The sequence below is a fragment of the Lipophrys pholis genome, assembly GCF_963383615.2.
Source record: "Lipophrys pholis genome assembly, chromosome: 2".
NCBI lineage: Eukaryota > Metazoa > Chordata > Actinopteri > Blenniiformes > Blenniidae > Lipophrys > Lipophrys pholis.
In genome coordinates, this window is record NC_137636.1 from 5,875,822 (window position 1) to 5,892,067 (window position 16,246).

The window sequence follows — 16,246 nt, forward strand, 5'->3', positions numbered from 1 at the left end:
GTAAGTATCGTACGTTTAAAATTTTCAGTAATATTCACAAGTTGATGCAGTTTTCAATGGCATTTTTACAGACTTGAAAGGTTAAACAAGTCATCATAACTCATTCAACTAAGACTAGTTGATCTTTGACACCCGAATAATCAAGATGACCGTGCAGAATTCGGTATTATTTGTGAATTGTCACAAGTTCTCCATCCTCTCTAAAAGTCCTGGATGTAAATGTATTTAAGACTGATTGCAGAGGAGACAGGACACAACGGAGGTGAGCACAGATTAAAAACTTCAAACAGCGTCAGTCCCTCATAAAACGGAGGCTTATCTGACTTTTTGTCCTGAAAAAGAAGCAGGGAGCTCAAAAATATGAGTCGAAACACAAGCACACGCCACCGTTTCATTGAACTCGGCCAGAAAAACAAACATCCTCGCATCATGCGCGGCTCCCTGGTGGTTTATCACGGAGCGCTGCTGAAGAGCTTCAGTCGTTCTCCTGCTTGGTTTCAGAATCCTCGGGGACACGCCGGCACACGCGTCAGAAACGCACACACCTCAGATCTGACAGCCGGTCAGACGGCGCTGGATGTTTGCCGCATGCTGCGGTACAACTTCAACACTGCAGAGGTTCAATTAAGATTCGAAGGCCACAGTTAGAAAAGCCTCATCTAAAAAAAAGGCCTGGGCCAGCTTGTTAAACTGTATGAAGGAGAAACATTGGAGTCATCAAAGACTCAACACTCTCAACAACAACAGCTTTTGGCCTTTATGAATAAAACACTAAACAGTGCTCCAGATCCATTCATGGATTTATTTATGTAACATTCATGTGGAATATCCATTTTTCTTTTCTTGAGGTGCTCTGCTCTCCTCTCACCGTCCCAACAAAAATGCATTTTACAATTAATCAATGATTATTAATTGTCTCTGGGTGTGAACGGGAGTGTGTGGTTGTCTCTCTCTGTTTTCCCTGTTATGGACCGGCTGAGATGAGCTTCAGTCTAGTAAATGTAAGTCAAAAACTTCAGCATATGCACTTGTATTATATCGACCCGGCTCTCTTTAATCATTAAAGCAGATATCCCCAACACTCACACCCACAATTCACTATCGCTCCATGTCTGACTGGCACCCGAATTTATTCAATCAAACCACAATATGTGAAGATGAAGAAACTTTGCAAAGAAGTGAATCACCTATGCTTGCTTGTGTGGAAGAATTTTTTTTCTCTCTCTCAAAGAGCCTCGAGATGACTACGCCGGTATTGGTGCTATTTAAATAAAAATTGTATTTAATAATGTACTTTTTCTGAATTGAATATAATTTCATTATTTCCAGTACATTTTGATAGCTGGGGTAAATACTGGGGTGTTTACATTAACTGCAAGAAAATGGAGTCGACCCAATCCTAACAGGATGAGAACAACTTTAAAATATCCCATATTATGAAACAACCACTCCCTCTGGCAGTGGAGACGCCCTTTGACCCTCCCACAGGTAGATGAGCTCTGACCTGGAAAACATTATCGGAAACCAGACATGGAGGAGGTGTGGACAAACACAGCTCATCTCTAAAATGTCAGAAAAATGTTCGATATTCACAAACACTGGTTATTAAAAGGGCAACATCAGACTGGATGTAGGGAATACTGCTGATATTTACACTGGGGGGGGGGGGGGGGGGGGGGGTGCATCCTTCTTTAGCGTCTCTTTAGACTGTAGGAGGAAGCTGGAGTATATACAGAGAGAACATACATCCAGAGTCCAGATGGTCTTGGTTCTTAAGGATAGCAGTGGAAACTCCCCCATGAGGTCCTGAATGATTCAAGACGTGTTTGTTCTTTACTGAGTTTAGTAGTTATCCCTCCGAGTCCAGTACCAGCTTTGTAAAAACAGGTCTGTTTCATACAAATCTCTATTCAGGCAAGTTGCTGCATCACATCCTTCTTATCACTGCGAGTCTCTGAGCGGTGATCCAACAATGTGACCTTCTCCGACGGTTAATCCTGCACGAGCACCACTTCCTCTCTGCATCTCCTACCGACGTCACGGCGAATCTTCGCCAAATGAATGAGATAAACACTTCTGACTGATGAAGACAATTACTCTTTCCACACTCGGCGCAAGAACAAAGAGGAGGCGAGAATAGCTTTGTATGCAAAACAACCCCCAGCGCCAGCACCCACCTCCACCGACGCTAAAAAAAAAAAAAAAATGGAATACACCAACATCAAAGGCAGCGGCTGACATGCCTCCAGTGTGCAGGAAAAAAGGCTGATCGGTTAAATGATGGTTCGCTCTAATCCTGCAGGGGAACTTCACCCGAACATCAGCGCAGGCATTCTCAACACATCGCAAACATCAGAATACCCTTAATACAGCCGCTGCAGTAATGTGGCGCGATCAGTGCAGAGTTGCTTCAAAGACATTTCAAAAAACAAAAAAAAAGACACAAAGAAAGCCGAGGCTGCAGGTATGGCACTGAGGCTGCAGCTGGAGCTAAATGCTAATGTCAAAACGCTCACATACTGATGTCAAGCAGGGATGTTGTTGGACCAGAGGGACTTTCCCACCATTTCTGCAGGAGAGGGTGTGCACCCTTATTAGTCCCCATTAAAACATTTGGTGGTTCCATTTTAGCCTCCAATACTGGTTCAGTGCTTCTCTTGACTCGCTCCATCACAACAGGAGAGAAACGTAGAAAGGAACAGGCCTGCTGGATAATAACTGGAAAATCCATGTTTAAATTAGCAATGATGAGAATTAATGCCGTATTGGGAACAACCGATGAAAGTAACTTCTGAAAGTAATATTGCAAAAAAAAAATTGAAAATCTTTTGGTTCCATGTCCAGCGGTCTGATAGAAGAACACTTGACCAAACCCAAAAAACATGACCTGACATTTAGGTAAATGACTCCATTTAAACAGCACGTGGATTAACTGGCACACTGCATCAGTAAATGTACTTACATGTACAAGAAAACATCAATAATTTGTCTTCCCTTTAACTTAAAGCCTAACTTTGGCTGCACAAAAATAAACACAAAAGCATTTATCAGCATCTCAATTTACTCTAGTTATCTGGTTGTACATCATTTCAAAGTTCCACCGTAAACGCACAAAGAAAAGATTAAATATTTTTATAACAAAGGAAATGCTTTAAGGTAAAGCGTAAATCCACTTAATGAAATGTTTAGCAATGAGGCAGATCCTACAACAGTTGCTTACAGGTCTCTGGTCACACACACAATGCTAAATAAACAGAATCATCTATTCATTAAGTATCTTACACAGGGACCACAGCACCCACCTCCACCCACCTCCAGCGCCATACCAGCATGCGCTGGTATGGCAACTATGTCTCCTTGAATCATATTTGTAATATTTCCATGCATTTGCAATGTTGTGATGCTTCATGAATAAAATTGAATATAATTGCAAGCGACTTTTCCACAATCAAACTGAATATGCAAAGCAATATGAATATGAAGATATGAAAAAAACTCCTGTGATCCGGCCTTCTTCTACACGCACTTCACCCAGCTGACAGTCACAGGGTCTGATCCAATCCGATCCCTGGTAATGAGCGGGGAACATCCTGAGCTGCTTGCCACTCCAACACAGGGATATTAGAATGCTTACTTAAATTTCTAAGCAATTAAAAGTATTTAGTATATTGTACCAAATACGCGTCTCGTGGAGTTTGCATCTGTGCGTGCACGGGCACAAACAGAGGGTATTAGTGGATGGAGGTGTGTACTCCGATATCACATGATGACTAGATTCATATCTGACTGAATGCAGTTCAAGAGAAATCAAAAGGCTGAGCTTCTCCAAGGTGCCACATATTTTGTCACGTCCAGCTGAAATAACCAAAACTAGCCTTTCATGGAATTATTCACAGCTGCTTTCAGCTATGAAAAATTTAGACATTTTAATAGGCGAGGACGAAACGAAACAATTCCAGTTCTGACACTGCAATTTAGTTGAATTGATTAAGCAATTACAGCCCATCTTTGATGAAAGCGTGCCGCAGCGGGTGGCACTGGGATGAAGCAGCGCTTCAGCTGAAAGGGTTAAACAGAGATGCGTATCCGATCAGCCGTCTATCAGCCGTCAGTCCTCCGTCACTCAGACAGATCAGTCTCGTTATTTTATCATTAAAGCTGGACGCTATCAGCGGTGGTGAGTTATGGTTGCGTCGCTTCTCCTCAGCAGGTTAATCATCTCTGTCGTCTTCTGAGGAGCAGAAACCACCTCGTATTTCACCACATGTATCATTATTGTTTATGAAAGGAAGCAGTGGAGGAAGCTGTAAAGTCAGTGTTTCCATCTGTCTGGTGAAGTGACCTCTCTATGAGTGCTTTTACACAAGTCTCTTTTTTTTTTTTCTTCATCCAGCTGGAAATACACATGGAGAACTCATTCAACATACAAGGAAAGAAAACCATCAGAGGGTGGGCTTATAATAGAGATCCACATGTTCTGATGAGGAAGTCTTTGAGCACACGTCTAAAACCAAGACATCAAACTGGGAAACGTCTGAGTTTATTACATTTCCAATTGAAAAGAGTGAATTTTCATTAAGGGTAAGTGGGGCTCAGTTGGTAGAGATTCTTGTCTATTAATCCTAAAGTGTTGGTGTGTCAAAAACCATATAAATACAACTGAATATAACAGAAAAAAACATTTCTATTCTGCTGAATGTTGGCTTATATAATAACTGTGGCCTCATCATCCACTTATTTCTTCAAGTGCTTAACACAACCAGCAATTATTGTTTCCAATAGCAGTGTCTCAAAAAATCCATGTTGTGTTTAGAGTGTGAATGTCGATTGAACACCGGGAGGCCGATCCGCTAAAAGTTTGCACGTATAAAAAACAAGTGGTAACTAATAAAGTTCTGAAAACATCTCTAACATTTATGATCGTGTCGGATTTTAATGCTTTTATCGTGTTGACATGGATTAAAAAAAGCTTCAACATGTTTGATTATTTTCTCCACCAACACACTTAAATGATCACCCTTAAAGCACTCGCAAACCAAAAGAGTAATCTATTAATGTGAGCAAGCTTTCTATAACGCTTTAAACAGGATATTAGTAAGGGTCCAAAATTTTCATGTCAAAATGTGAAGGCGTCTCAAAGTTTCCCACCATATTTACACCAAAGAAACACTGTGGCAGCGTAGGAGAGAGTCCAGCATGGAAAAACTCAAATACTGTTTAAACTGCTGAGGAAAATAAAAACCTGAGTCTTCTGCCAGTTTGCAGCTTTGTTTTCTTGCTGCCACCGACGCTTCGCAGCTGCCTCAGAGCCAATCAAATCCCTGAAAACACCGCCGGAGCCCACAAGTCTTCGGAGACTTAAACCCCGGTTTGTCTCAGTCGAAATAGGGAAAGAAAAACGCTGGCTGGTCACATCCAAAAACAGATAATTAAATCCTGTTAGTGGCGGCTGTCACGAGTTGCTGCCTGGGGAGTTTTATTCGGCCAGATATCAGAACACAAGGAATCACACAACCCGTCTGAAACGGATCAAAACCTACGACAGTCACCGTCATGCACACGCACGCCTGCCTGGATGGACACTGGTTATCATCATCATCACCAGCTTCACTGGAAGTTCCCCGCCACAATTTGTTTCTGTGTCCTGGTCGTCAATATTGAGTAATGATCACGGTACACGTCATCAAAAGACTCAAACTGAGATATTTTACAGTAAAAATCTTTAAAAATAAAAAAACATGAGCAGACAGCGACGGCGCCACCATGAGGCCGGAGTGCTCACTAGACCGCCGCCGAGCAATAACAAAGGCAATAAGCACCGAATCGCATCCCACTGAAACTGCTTTGTCATCCACAAACACCAGATGAGTTAGGAGGGGACGCAGCGAGCTGAAACAACGAGAGCGGGAGATAAAGGTTCGGCTTTATTGTTTGTAACGACGTCGACGCCGCCTGTAATGATGCACAAGTGAAGCCTGGAGAAGGCAGAGGAACCTCAGGCCTGCCCGGGATGCCCATTTAGTCCCAGAGGAAAAGAGAAATATAAAACATAATGATAAATAAAGAGTTAATGACATCGTAACAGTGTGAAAACAGAAAATCTGGAGAGATAATGAGGACAAATAAGAAAGGAAATAGGCCGGAAACACATCTGATGTATGGCGGTGAGGTAAAAATACCAGCGAAGAACCTTGGCTCAATGTGGAGTGACGCTTCTGTGAAGCTGCGACGTTATTTATCCATTTCAGTTCATTAGTGAGAACTTTTTGTAAAGCGGCTACATTTTCCAAAGTAGAATTTAGTCATGTGAGGACACTTTTTAAAAGTGTTTCTTCAGTGTTTGTTTTTGAAGTGTAGGGACTTTTTTCTATGGACAACATTGCCAATCCACAGCACGCTTGAAAACGGGCAATGTTGTTAAAACAAAAGCGTTTGTTGTTCTTTTCTTAAGTGAAGACATTTTATGAAGCTAAATTTGGGATTTTTTTTATTTCTTAAATATTTGCTTTTAAATCCATTCTTTAAAGAGAAAGACACTAAATGAGACTGGGGCTTTTTCAAAGTAGAAATGAAGTGGGAGTTTTGTAAAATGGGCAACATCATCACATTGCTTCTAAACACAAGAACAAGTGGTGATGGAGCAACAGGTCAAAGCTATAAATGTGTCATTAAATTGTAATCATACATGTAGACACATAGAGTTCACTAATGACATATAACTGATTACAGATTATAGTCTGTTGTCTTCTGTATTAATCAGTTTCGTGAGTAAAACTTGTTCTATGCGCTGCAGGAATGTGGGTCAGCAGGTTAGTTTTCAGCCTTAAACATCATTCAAAAGTCTTTTTTAAAAAGACACACACACACACACACACACACACACACACACACACACACACACACACACACACACACACACACACACACACACACACACACACACACACACACACACACACACACACACACTCTGCAGGCTCTGGCCTGCTGCCCTTCTCTCACTCACATCTTGCATAACACTCATGATGCCTTCAAGTGCTGTCAGAAATAGCACCTCTGCCGGCTGAATGAGCAGCCCACAGGTTTTCTAATGCTTAAACTTGTCACAGTTCTCCACAACTTCAACTCATTTAATGCTGGTGCCATGAGCCACATGCACCCAAGTGGATTTAGTTGAAACTGATATTTCAAAATGACTAAAAAGAGAAATAATTCAGATTGCATTTTTATACTTGAGACTTGTTTTTGATAACTAAATTAATATTTTGTATTGATGTTATGAAGGCTTGTGTGCAGAGAACAGTAACACTTCTTAAAAGGATTAATGACATAAATAGAAATAAACACAAAATATGTTGGCCTAAACCATTGTTGTAATGATTAGTGTGCTCAACTCACAGTGAGAAGAGCCCTTTTGGAAATGGGATATGTTGATCAAACAAAAGGCATTTCTACCTTTGCACGTTCTCCCCGTGCATTTCTGCGGTTCTCAGGGATCCTACTGCGTTCTCCAACAATCCTGCTTAATGAGTTGATTGCTAGACACTCCAGGTAGTTCATATTAACAAACGCTTCTCCCTCCACTACACCTTGATTCAATGAACATGTCGTCGTGAAGCTCTGCAGAAAGCCTAATAAAAAGTCACCTATAAAAGGCAGGTGTTACAGAACGGACATGCAGGAATGTGTCTCCGCAGTGTGCCCACTTCTGCATGTCTGGTATGTGCCTGTCAGTCTCTATATGAGGCCTGTGATGGACCGCTCCATGCCCTTGACCCTATGTCAGCTGAGAGAGGCTCAACCTCCTCCAGCTCTATCTTGGATGAATAAACTAATAGTGGCGTCGGCGACTCAGGTGGCAGAGGAAGTCCTCACTTCCTCCACCTGTCCATGTGTTGAAATGTCTCTGAGCTTAACGTCGGCAGCTGGTGCAGGACTGCCTAGACGTGAGAAAACATGCTGTATATATGTGAAATCCAATTTTGGTGGTTAACGCTGTCACCTCACATCGAGACAGTTTGAATCTATCTGGGCTTTTCTGAGTGGAGTTTGCGTGTTCTCTCGATGGTTGTGTGCCATCACAACTCATGTGTGTTAGATTAATTGATGATTGGTAAATTGGTTGTATGTGTGAATTACGTGAAAGTCCTCACTCTGTGTCAATCCTCTGATGCTCTGTCTAAAGTGTCGAGATGAAGTCTAGATAAATTCAAAATTGAAGATGGACAGATGTTGACTGGATGCAGGGATGGAGGACATGCTGGTGATTGGTGTGAAATAGAATGAAGAAGGAAGAAAAAGTCAGATGAAGTAATCATTTGTTCACGACTGGTGTATGTTGATTGTTGATGCTGAACAAAGATTTGAAATTTAAAAATCGAACGAAACGCAAACATCTCTGTCCCCTCACAACTTCCTCCAGCTCTCCGGGGGGGAACACCAACCCACTCCTCGTCCAAACCAGAGATTTAATCTCTCCAACAATCCTCCCATCACTCGTGGACAAGACCCCAAGACACAGAAACTCTTCCCTTTGGGAAAGGTGGAGCAGTCCAGTAGAACCGTGGACCCAGATTTGGAGGTGCTGATCTGCATCCCAGCAGCTTCACATTTGGCAGCGGATTGTTTTGTTCTGTTCTGCAAAAGGACAACATCATCAGCATAAAGCCTCTGCGTCCATGAAGATCACAATCTAGAGGAGACAAAGCACAACCTTGACGGAGTCCGGCATCCATTTTGAACCAGTCTGACTCAACAAGGATGCAGCTTTCACACCAGAAGTACAAGGACCAGATAGATCGTAGCAGCAGTCCAGTACATTATACTCTAACTGCTTCCCATGAGACACCTCACGGGACACGGTTATAGAACTTCTCCATTAGAAAAATACTACAGACTGGACGGTCAAATTCTCATGCTCCCTCGATAATCCGTGAGAGGGTGAAGAGCTGGTCCGCTGTCCCACAGCCAGAACAGAATCCACATTGTTCCTCCTGTATCTGAGGGTTGACTATCGGTCACAGTCTCTTTTCCAGCACCCCCACATAGACTTTCCCCAGGGAGGCTGAGAAGTGTGATACCCTGATAGTTGACACGCACACACACATTAGGTAAATGGTTCTGATGTAAACAGCTCTGCTAAAAACTGAAAATCTAACTGAGCGTTGAATTGTGAGATTGTACAGTGCAGTGGGGCAGAGCGGCACTGTGTTCACTATAACAGCAGGCGTGTTTTAATATCTTGCTTGTTACAGAGTGTATTTTTTTCTTCACCAAAGCGTTCCTCTTTACATACATTAGTACTGCGGACAAAATTAAACTGTGTCGGACCTTTGACCATCGTGATTCCAAACCTGCTGGTCAGAAGGCAGGTGGCGATGCCACATGAGTCACGTTTGGCTGCAGGATGAAGAAATGGGAAGAGACCAAGGACATTTCTGTCAATACAGATCTCTAAATCTCTAACTAGTGACTAGCTGTTCACAATGTAACAAAAAACTGAAATCACATGATTCAGTGTCAAGAAAGAGTGAAATGCTGCATGTGACCCATCAGGATGGACGGGCTGTCATAGATGCTGGGATCAACTGTGTGTGTGTGTGTAATAAACATCTAATCTAACGGCCATTGTTAAAAGACACATTTAACTTAATGACAAGCATGAACGAGTGTTCATGCTTGTTTGACTGAACCAGAAGAGACAAAAATTGGGGCATTTATAGGAGTGCAGGCCACAAAGTATGCCAGCCAGCCTCATCTACACACTTTCTGACTTATCCATTACTGAACATTGCAAACAGGTGATTTCTAATCTGTTCCTGCTGGAGAAAAAAATAGACTCCTACAGCTGAATGTTGTTATAAGTGCAGCTCGTCCTACTGTCCAAATCGTGACACTGTGGTTGCTTCGTTAAATCCTGTCCTCCGGAGCCAAACCTGCACCAAACTGTTTTGGCTGTCCTTTAACTTTTTATTCATCCGAGACCAACCAGTCCACGGCGAAACGACCACGAGTTTTTCGTTTTTCTTGCAAGCTGGACTTGAATGCAGCGTCCAACCAACCAGTCTCTCCCTGGAAGTTTGGTTTTATTTATCTTTCATTATTTACTTTGGTCCCGGCTCCCTGGGGTGGGGGGGGGGGGGGGGGGGGGTCTTTGTGCTTTGACTGAACGTCTCAGAAACAGTCACACTATCTGCTCGTCTCCGTTTCCACATGGCTCAGACACTCGCTGTGATTTTTTTTTTCCCCTTCTCCTTGAACAGCTGTTACATAACTGACTCTGCTCTGAGAAACTCAATGAAGCTCCATCTGACCGTCTCTCTCTCTCTCTCTCTCTCTCTCTCTCTCTCTCTCTCTCTCTCTCTCTCTCTCTCTCTCTCTCTCTCTCTCATTCCAATAATGAGCTGCAGGAAAATCTGCCGTCAGGCCCCAAGAGTTGCACACAGGGGGACGAATGACTTCACTTGCTGGTATTAATTATGTGTGTGTGTGTGTGTGTGTGTGTGTGTGTGTGTGTGTGTGTGTGTGTGTGTGTGTGTGTGTGTGTGTGTGTGTGTGTGTGTGTGTGTGTGTGTGTGTGTTCTAATGTCCCTGCAACTAATCAAACAAATTCCACTTATCTTTTCATCAACAGGAGCCTGAATGTTGATCTAACAGCAACTATCTGAAGATGGCTGGGTTAATGGGGGGGGGGGCTCGAGTGGGAAACAGGTGACGTGTCATCCGATCAGACTTTCACAACCAAGTTTGGCTTTACTTTGCTCTATGTTTTTCTTTACTCGGTAAAGGTCAGAAATGATTAATTGATTATCAGTAGTGCTCCAAGTGGAAAAAGTTGAAAGCTTCACTCCCGGTGAAACACCAAATAGTATCTGGCCAAAAACAATACAGAGGTAACACTGCCCCAGACTCCACCACTAATTATTTTTATTAAGTCCATTTGTGTTTGTTTTTGGCCTTTCTGACTAAGTTTTGTGTGTTTTTCTTTGGTTACTTTGGTTTATTTCATGACGATCTTCCATCTCTTCGCCGTGTCTCTGTCTCTTTGGGTTTTTTTCTGAGGCTTTAAGGAACGTGGCGTCTAGGAACCTTTCCTGCGTGTGGTAAGCCCACCGGAAGGTGGCGCCCGGCGCGAGACATGAACTCTCTACCTAGAGATTGCGAGTCTCACGCTCTACCAGCTGAGCGAGCCGGGGGCCTCTTTCGCTATTATTTCGGTGTTTTGAGTCTTTTTGAAGCAGTTTTGCATTCTGTGTGGTCACGTATCTCTTTTTAGTTGTACTGATCGAAGTGGGGGAACATTTCTGCATCTGAAAATGATCATTTAAGAACTGTGTTTTATTGTTAATAAAGTTTTCTGTCTATTTTGAATGTCTTTGGAGTTGTTATTGTCCAATGCAGTTTACTTATTTATCGTGCATGTACTTAATTTGGAGCCATGTGGTTAATTTAACTCACGGTGGTGTCCTTTAACATTACTTTTTAGTCAATTCTGAGTTCATTGAGTTGGTTTCTTTGAGGAAAGTTAGCACACTTGGTTGTCGTCATAAGATCGTTGAATCTTCTTTCATTTGTTCAGCTTTCCGCATTCATTCTACACATCTGGTCAATTTAAACCCTTTTGTATCTCATTCTAGTTTTCACTCTCTTTGAGACTGTCTTTGCTCTGGTTTGGTGTCCCCTGTTACCTCGAGACCTTTGACATGTGCCTGTCAGGCCTGTTCTGTCCTGTTTATGGAAACTCAGAATTCTGTTTATCAATGCAGTTTCAAACCAATCATTTTCACTTTATATCTGGATCCTGGCACCATTTTGGACAATTAAATGGCATGCTGGAAGAGGAGAAAGACACATACCAACTGGCAACACCTATTCCGAAGAGTGTTAAAAAAAATTAGAAATCAATTAAAATCACTTTTTTAAATCAGCTACATTTCAATGTGAAACAAACAAACTGAGGTTAAATTGGTTGTGATAAGCGGTCCAAAGTGACCCAACACCCGAGCGTCCACAAACTGTTGAGTCCCGTTCTTCCAGTGCCTCGGTGTGGATGTTGTGCGCTCCCACACATCAAACTCCCCCACGAAGCGTTTGAAGTTGCTGCAGCAGCCTGACATCCACACGCTGACTGCTCGCAGCTCAGATTATTTAAATATTAATTAAAAACGGGAATAATCACGGGGACATCGCAGGTCCTACCTTTGCCGGAGGAGCCGGAGCCGGAGCTGCTGTGCGTCCTGGCCGCTGCGGGCTGCGGGCTCTCCACGGCCGCTGGAGCGGGCTCGGATGAATCCTGCGGGGACGACTCCATCCATGAACCGAAAGAAGGAAAAATAAATAAAAAAAATTCCCACAATAAAGGAACGGAAAGCTCTCACAGCCCGGGAGGGTGAGGTCAGCAGCTGCGCCTGGAAGGTGAAGCTTGGAGACGAGCCAGCGGGAGGAGCGCAGCTGCCGAGCGGCCGTCAGGTCGCTGCTGTGCGCGGAGCGCCGTGTGGAGGAGACGGAGCCCGGCCGGTGGAGAGAGAGAGACAGAGAGAGAGAGAGACGGAGGGAGGGAGAGGGAGAGGGAGAGCAAGAGAGAGGAAAGGAGGGAGAGAGAGAGAGAAGGAGGGCGGCGCTGTGCGGAGCCGAGCGGAGCGGCGCTTCTCCCTGGAGGCTGGAGACCGAGACGCGATCCTCACTGCCGCTTCATGGATCCTGTCAAAGACAAGAAGTCCAATAAACTTCAAACTCTGTTTTTTGGAAGAAGTTACACGCATGTTAATCACATAAGAGTTCAATAGAATCAAGGTTGTGATTTGTGCATAAGAAGAGAGTTACTTTTTTTTTTTTTTTTTTTTTTGAGGAAATGAAGACATTTCAAAATAAAGAAGTTTAACAAGTGCAAAATTTACATAGATACTATAAAGACTTCACTAATCCTTCACTGTGCATGCTGTTCTTAGTCTATAATTCTTTGTGTCCACTGATAAAAATAAATAAATATATATATATATATATATATCTCTTTCATAATTGTAAAAACAAGAGAAATCTATCTATCTATCCATCCATCCATCCATCCATCCATCCATCCATCCATCCATCTATCTCCCTAATTACCTCATGAATTAATTAAATAATAATTGTGTCACTCTGTATTGTTTTATTATCACTATGTTGTTTGCAAGTTTTGTATATAATTGAAACACTTTGAATCAGAGGCCTTTGTGCTGCTTGGTGGTACAAAGGGTCAGAGGTCACAACCTTTGCCTGATAGTGAAAATAGACCGTTTGATTCTGGACTCTTTTTTTTTCCTTCCTGGGTTTGCTGCTCGTCGTCCAGTTTCCTAACAGAAATAAAGGCTTTTCAGGATTAATTGGTGACTTTTCCCACATTCAGGGAATTTGTTCAGTTCAGTTAAACCACAACACTAAACTGGATTAATCTGGCATAGAAGACAGACAGGTGATATATCTAATTACACTTTCTCATCACTTTTGAGTCACATTCAGCATTTTAGATGCAAATCTACTTGTGTGTATCTGTAGTTGTGTAACTCCCGAGGCTCCTGAGCTGCCACTGGATTTCCCTGCTCAGTTTTTACATATTAACTGCAAAAGATTTTCATTTGATGGAATTTTTATTCAAGGCTTCATATGAAATAATTAGGAACAATAAAGGCAAGGAAGTATTTTGTCTCCTATCAACTTACAGTCGAAGTGAATTATAAGGCTTTTTGTTTTCAAGATTAAAAAAAAACTGAAACTCAATAACTAGTGAATTGAGATATATTTCTTATTTTCCGTTTAACAGAAAGTTTTTAAACTGCTTTATTTAATCACAGTGGCAGAGTCCTTGAGCCAAACTCATTCGACAAATGTGTGAAAGCAGGGTAGACTGACGGGCAGGGGTAACTTAGAATTAGCCTGTATAACATGTTTTTGGAAAACAGGAGGAATCTAGAATAAGATCCAGACTCAGAGAAAACATGCAAACTCTGCAGTGAAAAACCCCCAGAAAGCCCAAAACGGGATTCTCATTGTTAGGCTGGACGCTATGCAGACCCTGGACAGATGTGTCATTTCTAAACACAAACTTGACATCAACTGGTCAACGTCAGAAACACAGGCTGGCTGAACGGGGCAGTGAAGGCCGTTTTCGCTGGGTTCCGTGTGATGGTGGACTCTCCTCTGCTCTCTGAACCCCGCCAGCCGTCTTACGGGCTCCCTCTCCACCTTTTCATCATCAGCCTCTTCCATCGCTTATTTCCTCTTCGGCAAACAGCCTCACAATGCCTGGAACAGTTTCAAGGGACGATATTGCTGCGGATTTCATCACTTTAATTAGTTCGGTTGAAATAAAAGACTTGAATATTATGACTATTTAGAGGACCAAAGCTGTTGGCAGCCTTCTCTCGCCTGCAGTGAAAAGCCCCAGGAACGCTCACACACTTTACTCATTTCCATCTCGGCATAAAGAAGCCGACCAGCCGTTCTTGTTTGAAACTGCTCTCAGATTAGAGAAGTGACACTCTGCATTTTAATGACTGAGCTGCTATTTTCATCCGTTGGGTTTTTTTAGTTTAACGCGCACGGATCCAGCAGGCGTCGTTAAACGTGCAGATTGTTGAAACTAGTTTGGTTTTGTTTTCGTCGTCATCTCAGGGAAAACTGCCCTGTAGATACTGTAGTTTGGGAAACAGTTTATGAAGCTTTTAATGGAGATTTCATTGTTTGAGCCACCTTCACAGGGTTCTTTCAACAACGTCATGATACACATTTACGGCATGTGCTTACAGCGCCCCCTAGCAGCCTTTTTGTTTATGAACAAAACATGTACATCACATTTCACAACTTAAGCTTCTTGCTGAATGTCTGCAAAAACCATTCACACTCGCTTTTTTTCTCTCCGGCGTGAGAGAAAAAGAGCAAGAATTCTGTGATTGTCATCAACTCATAATGCTTCGTTTTGATTGTGAAGAAATGAGAAAAAGCTGGAAGTAACCAGAGGCAGTAACTTGCACCCTAAAGGGTTGAGGTTGTCCAGACTATTCCTGCAGGTCGACCATCCAGTCCGATTCACCAGCGTGCCTCAGATTTGTAACATGAGCTTGTACAGTCATATTCCAATCATGCATAACATAGAAAATCAGTTATCTTGAAAAACAGAAATACTCGCTCAAAGACTTTTTTTTATTTCAAAAAGATCCCAGTAATGCTGGGTTGAATGATCACTTAGAGCACAAGAGATTATCAGATGATTATAGAAATAGTATTATGAACTCCAGTTTCCTGTAACAGTTTAAAAAAAAAACAACATGCAGTTGAGGCTGACTCAGACTCTCCATTTAATGTAAGAGTGAACTTGGCTGTCTGTCATTCCTGTGAGGAGTTTGCATGTTCTCCCTATTGCATACTTGGGTTTATCTCCAAGATACACAGACATACTAAGGCCCCGTTTACACGATAACGAATACGAGTGTATCCGCAAAAATGTCTTCACTTTTGGGGGGTCCGTTTACACGACACCAGTGTGCGGACGCACTGTATCCGCAAAGTTTTTATTCCGGCTCCCAAGTTGGAAAGATTCTTTCACGGCCGCTGTTCTCTCGCTGCAGACCATGTTACTGCGCACGCGCATCTCTCCCACTCCCTCCTGCTCATCCAGTTGTAAACAAACATGGCGGCCGCGTAGTGGTACGACTCGCGGTCTATATTCTACTTTTATCGTCCAGATCAGTAGTTTAATAGTTGAGACTCACCCCTAATAGCATCCGATACGTCATCAGTCCATGCGGATGTCGGGCGCTCTCCATTTTCTTCAGGTTTATAGTGTGTTGTTCTCTGCACACACGTCTGTGTAGTTTCATTACAAAATCAAGCAACAGCGCCCTCCTGTGGCCCGGCATGTTAACTACATCGTTGTCTCCGTGTCCGCTGCTGCAGTGTAAACACACTCCTTTTTTTTTTTTTTTTTAATGGATTAAGTGTTGTCACGTGAAACGTTGTCGTGTAAACAGGGCCTGAGTGAACCACTTTGTGACTCCCCAAAGAAAAGCCAAAGAGCCAGGTCTCATGAGGGGTTTCCAAAGAGTTACGCCCACTGACATGAAACTCTTTTTTTTTTTTTTATATACGATAACAGTCAAACAATAGAGGAAGCTCATGTGGTTTGAGTAAGAATGAGGACTTTGTCTTATCAGTCTTATCTACTGGGCACTCTGATTTCACACTAACTGGTCTATAAACTGCTCATAAATGT

The 16,246-nt window shown here is 42.7% G+C and overlaps 1 protein-coding gene across 2 annotated transcripts in view; it reads right to left on the reverse strand.

The window, feature by feature from the left end:
• LOC308127799 (nuclear receptor ROR-alpha A-like) overlaps positions 1-12,493 on the reverse strand; it is a 91,916-nt gene extending 79,423 nt beyond the window's left edge. For both annotated transcript variants that reach the window (XM_080493125.1, XM_080493124.1), the window contains exon 1: positions 12,199-12,493. In XM_080493125.1, the coding sequence (XP_080349251.1) occupies positions 12,199-12,310 (112 nt within the window). In that variant the 5' untranslated portion in view covers positions 12,311-12,493. The remainder of the gene's footprint in view (positions 1-12,198) is intronic.
• Between the last annotated feature and the right edge of the window lie 3,753 nt (positions 12,494-16,246).